Source organism: Lactuca serriola, chromosome 8 (genome assembly GCF_051521515.1).
Source record: "Lactuca serriola cultivar US96UC23 chromosome 8, Lser_US96UC23_V15, whole genome shotgun sequence".
NCBI lineage: Eukaryota > Viridiplantae > Streptophyta > Magnoliopsida > Asterales > Asteraceae > Lactuca > Lactuca serriola.
In genome coordinates, this window is record NC_136415.1 from 21,930,347 (window position 1) to 21,938,788 (window position 8,442).

The 8,442-nt window shown below is 34.4% G+C and overlaps 1 protein-coding gene across 1 annotated transcript; it reads left to right on the forward strand.

Annotated features, from left to right (window-relative positions):
* Window positions 1–394: 394 nt before the first annotated feature.
* On the forward strand, window positions 395–2,973 carry LOC145070471 (heat shock cognate 70 kDa protein 2-like). The gene is made up of 2 exons (XM_079017409.1): window positions 395–677; window positions 1,132–2,973. Exons 1-2 carry the CDS (start codon window positions 464–466, stop codon window positions 2,865–2,867), a joined length of 1,950 nt encoding a protein of 649 aa, XP_078873535.1. The 5' UTR covers window positions 395–463; the 3' UTR covers window positions 2,868–2,973.
* The last annotated feature ends 5,469 nt before the right edge of the window (window positions 2,974–8,442 follow it).

An 8,442-nucleotide genomic window follows, 5' to 3' on the forward strand; every position in this document is an offset into this window, starting at 1 on the left:
TATCGGTAGCAGAGGTACTGGTGGTGTGAGAGTGTGATGGTAGGTGGGGGTGGGGGTGGGGGTTCTGGTGGAGATGGCAAAACTACATATTTCATGAAAATATAAATTTTTTTATGGAAATAACTCTATCCCATGGTAAAAGATTATGTTTGTAGGTTTAAAAAGGATAAAATCATCAATATTTTGTTTTGGTGTTAACCGTTAGGTTCAACTATAATATTAAAGGAGTTCTACATATATTTAGGGACTAAAAAGCAATTAAGTCCTAAGTTCATTTTGGTCAAAATTTCAAACGAATGACTCGGATTATTCAAATCGCATAATACTTTGATCAACGGCCACGATTAATTTTAAGCAGACTATAAATGGCCTTTCGCTTCACATCAACAAACTCGCGCCAGTTTTTTATAGCAACTGTAATCTTTTTCGGATCTAAAGTTGGTTGGTATATAGAGTTTAAGAAATGGCCGGAAAAGGTGAAGGTCCGGCGATCGGAATTGACCTAGGTACAACATACTCGTGCGTCGGAGTATGGCAGCATGACCGAGTCGAGATCATCGCGAATGATCAAGGCAACAGAACGACTCCATCTTACGTTGCGTTTACGGATTCCGAGCGTCTAATTGGTGATGCTGCGAAGAATCAGGTCGCCATGAATCCAATGAACACCGTCTTCGGTACGTTAATATGCTCAAACTTTCAGTTTCTTCAGGTGCTTCGTTTGTTTTTCGTTGATGTTCTGTGGATTGATCTTATGAATTGTGTGGCAATTCTAGATCCATTAGGGCAAATCTTACCATTGAGGCACAGAAATTACTTTCAAATTAATCATCAATCGTTCTCAATGAAACATGCATTTGGAGATTGGGCATTTTAATTCATAGTATTAGATATCATTGCTATCACCGGTAGTATGCGATAAAACATCAATAGCTCTCACTGAAAATTGCTATTTGTAGATTAGCCATTTTGACTTCTAGTATATATTAATCATCAATCGCACTTGCTATGGATGTTAAAATTTCATTATATACAGAAATTGCTATTCAGAGATTAGTATCTTTGTTTCATTTATCATGTTTTGATCGGAAGTACTAAGTTATATTCTATAATTTTGACAACAAAAAACAGATGCAAAGCGGCTAATCGGTCGGAGATACAGTGACGCATCTGTGCAGGACGACATGAAGCTATGGCCATTCAAGGTCACATCTGGTCCTGCAGAAAAGCCCTTGATCGGAGTCGATTACAAAGGAGAGAACAAACAATTTGCAGCCGAAGAGATATCTTCCATGGTGCTCATCAAGATGCGTGAAATCGCTGAAGCTTTTGTTGGATCAACAGTCAAAAACGCCGTCGTTACAGTCCCTGCATACTTCAACGATTCCCAACGCCAAGCCACCAAAGACGCCGGCGTTATTGCTGGTCTAAACGTGATGCGTATCATCAACGAGCCCACCGCTGCCGCCATTGCTTATGGTCTAGACAAGAAAGCCGGTAGTGTTGGTGAAAAGAATGTTCTTATCTTTGACCTTGGTGGTGGAACTTTCGATGTCTCTGTTCTTACAATCGAAGAGGGCATCTTCGAAGTGAAGTCCACCGCCGGTGATACACATCTCGGCGGCGAAGACTTTGACAACAGAATGGTGAATCACTTTGTTCAGGAGTTTAAGCGAAAACACAAAAAGGACATCACCGGAAATCCAAGAGCTTTGAGGAGATTAAGAACAGCATGCGAGAGGGCTAAAAGAACTCTTTCATCCACTGCTCAAACAACAATCGAGATCGATTCATTATACGAAGGTGTCGACTTCTACACCACCATAACTCGAGCTAGATTCGAAGAGCTGAACATGGATCTCTTCAGAAAATGCATGGATCCCGTTGAAAAATGTCTCCGAGACGCTAAAATGGACAAACGATCCGTTCACGATATCGTCCTCGTCGGTGGGTCTACACGTATCCCAAAAGTACAAAACCTTTTACAAGACTTCTTCAACGGAAAAGAGCTCTGCAAAAGCATCAACCCCGATGAAGCCGTCGCGTACGGCGCTGCAGTTCAGGCTGCCATTCTCAGCGGCGAAGGAAACGAAAAGGTACAAGATCTCTTACTCTTAGACGTTACTCCTCTCTCTCTCGGACTCGAAACCGCCGGCGGAGTCATGACGGTGCTAATCCCGAGAAACACCACGATTCCGACGAAGAAGGAGCAGGTTTTCTCAACCTACTCCGACAACCAACCTGGCGTTTTGATTCAAGTCTACGAAGGAGAAAGAACACGAACAAGAGATAACAATTTACTAGGAAAATTCGAACTTTCCGGCATCCCTCCGGCGCCGAGAGGTGTTCCCCAGATTACAGTCTGTTTCGACATCGACGCGAACGGGATATTAAACGTTTCCGCTGAAGATAAAGTCGGTGGGAAGAAGAACAAGATCACGATTACGAATGACAAAGGAAGATTATCGAAGGAAGATATTGAAAAAATGGTGCAGGAGGCGGAGAAGTACAAGGCGGAGGACGAAGAACATAAGAAAAAAGTGGAGGCGAAGAACACTTTGGAGAACTACGCGTATAATATGAGGAACACGATAAGTGATGAGAAAGTGTCGGCGAAGATCGCCGCCGGAGATAAGAAGAAGGTGGAGGATGCGATTGAGCAAACGATTAATTGGTTGGATGCGAACCAGTTGGGTGAAGTGGATGAATTTGAGGATAAAATGAAGGAATTAGAAGGGATTTGTAATCCGATTATTGCTAAGATGTATCAAGCCGGTGGTGTTCCTGATGCGGCGGCCGCCGGTAATGCAGGAGCTGCTCCGGCTGGTGGTGGCGGTGCTGGACCCAAGATTGAGGAAGTTGATTAAGTGACGAAATTTGTTTTTTTCTTTTTTAAGTTTAAAATTTTGATTTGTGCTAATGATAAGCTGCTAGAAAAGGGTAGCCAATAATAGCTTCTAGTTATTGCTAAAACTAGATGAAAGAAGTTTAAAGTTTTTATAACCGTTTATAGGCTCCGAACGTTTTAACCAAATTACTAAAAAATTATCAAAATTTATTAATCTTTTTAAGTGAACCAGAAAATGTAGCTTGATGTTTCCTGTGATGGCCACAATATGTAAGAATGTAACTATTAATGTTTCACTTTTACCATTTTTTGAAACCATATTTTATTTTTCTGTCAATTCATGAAACAGTTTTATGCAACTGTTTTAACCATTTAGATAGGTAACTGGCAAAAGATTACATCTTTTGGATATGAAATGAATCGTTAATGCATATCTCCAATTAAAACAACTTTGTAGTGTGGATTAAAAAAATGTTGTTAACACTTAACACAATTATCTACAAGACTCATTTGTTTTACTTTTGTTACACTGATGGTGCTTAATAAGGCATATAGTTGTACTTACTAATCGTTACATTAGTTATATCTTATTCTGATAAAAAAGAGTACAAGATTGCGACATGGCATCTCCTCAAACCATTCTCATAATATTTTCCCGCCCAATGTTGTCAATGTGAAATTCCAAATATAACCTCCTCCTTGATCATAACACCAAACGCATAACATTATTCAGCAATTTCAAATCAAACATTAAAATCTAAGCAAAAAATTAGGAACTATAATAGGAAATTAATTTGTTTGGCATCCATTCTCACTCACAATTTTTGCCTGGATAATAAGGTTCGTAAATATGGCCAATAAATAAGGGGCGTGATCACCCGAATTTTGTTAAAGATCCCGAGATTTTAAGAACAAATTGATTGCATTGAATTACATATCTCAATCGAGTTGCATCTTATCCCACCCTCTCAATCGATTGCTTTTGTCTGACGAGTCGGTCTCTTGATGAGAAATCGATCTAGGGTTTCTTTTTCTAATGTGAATACCAGAAAGGGAATGTACTCACGACATTGTAAGTACTTGGTTCTTACCTTTTCTTTTCAGTTCTTCGATCTAAACCTTTGAGTACATAAATGTTGGTTCATTTTCAGAATGCAAATCCATCTACAAAAAATTACCATATTTTTGGAATTCAAGCTACCACTTTTTGTTACGGGTTGATAAAACATGAAATCCAGGTGTTGAAAGAATTGTCCCAAAGCAATACTTAGATGGCTGGTTTGTCTATCTGTTTATAAAACCCTCCAGTAGCCTCACCGATGACTACACCTGCTCTCGATTGTCTGCATGTTGCTCTCTCCAGGTAAACACAAATAATAGTTCAATAACAACGTTTTTCTTTTAATTTTAGTTTACATTCTTTGCTTATGAATTATAGTTTTTTTTTTAATGAAATGAATGGCAGCTGCTAGATGTTTAAGTAAGATTGTTGATTAGCGATGACTTAATTAGTGTTCATCACACCCACCTACACCGAGCATTCTTCAGTGGCCACTTTTAGCAGGTAATAACTCTTAAATTTAAACCCAAGTTCTTTATAATCAGATTTTGGTAATGATTGTTTATTTGTATTCTTTTAGTCAGGATCAAGGTGGCCCTCTAGACTTTACATATTGAACAAGACTTTCAATGATCAGGTAGGACATTTATTACATTATTTTACTCTCAAATTGCATAAATTAAATAAACAACTGATGTGTGAACAACATAAAAGGCTATAATTGATGAGAATATTGTTCATGTTACTACTTTTTTGAAAAAAAAAATTTAAAACTTATTCAGGGGCATCTAATTGTCTTAGAAAGCCATTTCCATTGAGTTTTACTATTCCTTATTATAAAATGGAAATAAGTTACTATTTTTTTAAAAAAAATAAAAGTTTTATTTCGCAAGATAACCCTAAAATAACAATGTGCTTTGAAGTACATTGCTATAATTGATGTAAATGGTTCGTGTTACTATTTTTTGATATTAAATAGAAATAAGTTGATAATTTTTGAAAAAAAAACGCACTATTAAAGTACATTGCTAAAATAAGAATGCACTTTGAAAGTACATTGTTATAATTGATGTTAATGGTTTTGAAAAAAAAATATTTCACTAACTTAGAAAATGGTATCTAATTGTCTCAAAAGCCATTTCCATGGAATTTATTATTTCTTGCTACAAAGCATAAATAAATTGCTATTTTTTTCATATATATATATATATATATATATATATATATATATATATATAGCCTTTTATATCAACCGTGTAGTATACGAGCTTTAGTCTATTCAATATTATATTTCATTATACACCATCATCACTTTTTTCATTAATCAAAGTATAAAGAACATTACTCGTATCTTCAGATCAGTTTATATATTATTTTGAATCAACCATCGTAAAGTTACACCCAAATCATCTAACTTTGTAAACTAATAATCGTTTTAAAATCACTGATTAATAATTATGTTTTGAAGTATTAATATTATTTTAATTTGTTAACCGTGATTTTTACAGATTTAAACCTAGTTTATAATATAATGCAACTATATTTATCTTTTTATATTAAGAAAATTACAATCAAGATTTGATGGGATCAATGATCTAACGGTCAAAAAATATCAAAATAAGCATTTCATGGTACCTCTCGTCAGTCGATGAAGTCATAAACTGAACGACTGGCCCCTTGACTATCAAGTACATGTTTCATTTAGTCCACCCATATTACTCGTTTCAGAATCAGAGCTTCTATAACCAATGCATTAACTTTATTGGAGTTTTTAAGGCAAACTCTTACATGTATACAAAAAAGATAGTTACATTGAATGGATTATGGATAATAAACTATTACTTAATATTGTTTTGCATCGTGATCATTCTCTAAATTCAGTTGATTACCATATATTATATTGACTAAGTATTACATGTTAATGTTCATTTGGCATTTTCAACAACCGTAACACCTTCAACAAGTTTTTGGACGTCTTTTGAAGCCAACATTAAGATTTGGAGGGGGGGGGGGGGGGGGGGGGGGTGGGGGGGGGAATAATACTAAATATTTAACTCGGTTTTTATGTGCAATGCAAATAAATCTTTGTAAAATTATGCATTGCCGCCAATTATGATATATTACAGAATGTTTTGATGTCTCACAGTCAGGTTTAATCTTATATAAATAGGAATACAAAACGAGAAATTAAGTAATCTAACATATATAAATGAACTTTTTTTTAAAAAAAAATAACCGTTTCTATTTTAGTTTTGGAAAAATAACAATTTCTTTGTTAGTTTCCTGTTTTTCTGGTTGGAATCTGTCGAGTGGTGGTTGACATTGTGAACTTGGGAATTGGAATACCAATTTTGTGAAATTATAACATTGTAACCATCTATTTGCTTATAAAAAGATTGATCAATGAAAGAATACATACAATCTTTGGTTTCTAAGAAGTACTTATAAAAATTACTTTTGTTTTACTACCTTTTAATCTAAGTATTACCATTGGTGTTAGATAGATGTGGAGAACAAGCTAGAAACAACAATTTATAACATATGTATTCATGACAAGGGAGAGATGGAAACAACGATTTATCAAGAAAGTTTCGCTCTATTGGTATCTTCTTTTTGTTGATTCTCTTATATGACATTTAAAAATGTGGGGTTAATTATGTTTGTGTGAGATGTACCCTTACCTGAGAGTCTCAACATTTTTTTTATTCTTTTGTTTGAATGTTGATGTTGATTATTGATGTTTTTGGTTACTCGTTTCTATAGGAAAAAGGTAGCACCTGAACCATCACCAATCAACGGGACATCAAATCTGGTAGTTCAAAAACACAATTCTCAAGTCAATGTAAGATTGATGTTTATGAGTTATGCTCCCTAACTGTAAGTTATTCCAATTATTGTTTTATTGGAAATGGATGGTTATAATTTATAAAATTAGACTTAACTTATGCTAAATGAATATAATTGCACAGGAATATCGCATTCGGATTTTGAGAAGAATTATGTAAGAAATTTCAACACCTGTTTCGCACATGGATTCAGTCCGGAATTACAGTAGGGTTAAGGTTATTGATGCTTTTTTTTATTCAAAACCGAAAAAAAAAAAAAAAAAAAAAAAAAAAAAAAAAAAAAACAGGATTATTGTCGTTATCACGACTATTATAAAATTAAGGGTTTCAAGTTGATAAATTATAGTCGCATGCTTTTTTTTTTTTGCTTCAAAACTGGTTTATTGTATTGTTATTATATTAAAATCGTTGCCTTTCTAGGATCATAGTTGTTAAGTGTAAATTTAATTTTCGTCATTGGTAATTGATAGTTCTATAATTGAATTGAGTTGGAATGTGAGATTCATCATTTATTGCAATTTTAAGCTAAACATACTCATTAGCCCACAAGAATTAAGATGGACTTCTCAGTTTTGGACAATAGTTTATTTTGACCTCAAACTTTATTAACTAACTATGCTTTGATCAGAACAAAGAAATCATTGGCATTTTTATATAAATTATTTCGAAAATTTTGGATGTTGCTCGTTTACATGATCAGGTTCTTATGAAATTAAATTTGTCTCCTATGATTCTTCACACTCTCAAGGCTTACGTATGGTAGAATTATGCTTGGACATTACAATTGGCTGAGATAACCTTTACCGCTTAATTGTTAATTTTACAATTGATTATTGTAACATTCCTAATTTCACGGTCATTTTAAAACTTTTTTTTATGTTTATTTTGAAACGGATTATTTTATTAGTGTGGAAACTTGTCCCAAAAATATTATTTCGAGATGAGATCAGTGGTGGAGTCAGGATCAAAGTAAAGGGGTATCCTGAATTTTTTTTTGCATAATATGCAATAAGATCTTGAAATGAGATGATCAATAAAAATTTTCTGTTGACTAAACCAGCATTACAGTCATCTGTATTTTACAAGTTTTAACCATCATTTACACTTAAGTGATCTTTAGTTTGTAATTACTACCTACCACTTGTCACTACAAATGCATCCACCCTGTAACCCTAGCGGAAAGAATTATCATTTAAAGCATGACACATGTTACATAAAGAAATTTTACGACTTCTTTTGTCAATAATATAAATACGGCGTTAGGCAAGCAACAAGTACAGTCTAGGAATAGAAAGAAGAAATCGTTCTTGGCTAATTCAACTAATTAGGTCTAAATACCAGCACCAAATCTAAGTATAACAGATCAGTGACTTGCATTGGAAGTTGAAATTTAAACTCAAAACAATAAACCTAGATTTAAGCTCGGTTGGTACGACAATATAGACTGAGATTTGGAAGTGAAATCAGAGCAACAAAGACAAATAATTTGTGTTAAACATATAGATAGATGTCGATTTCAGTTACATTAACTAAATTAAATCAAAAGAAAACCTACTGCTAGATCGAAAGGATATCGAGGGCTTCCTGAGTACGTACCCTTTCAAAATCAGGGGGCGCAACACCGAGGAGATAGAATGATTCAGAAGATGAGATAGAGAAGACGATCGAGATGAATAGAGTAAATCAGA

Coding starts and splice junctions, on each gene's coding strand:
- LOC145070471 (XM_079017409.1), top strand. CDS start 464: ATGGCCGGAAAAGGTGAAGGTCCGGCGATCGGAATTGACCTAGGTACA. Junction 678..1,131: donor TCCAATGAACACCGTCTTCG/GTACGTTAATAT, acceptor AACAAAAAACAG/ATGCAAAGCGGCTAATCGGT.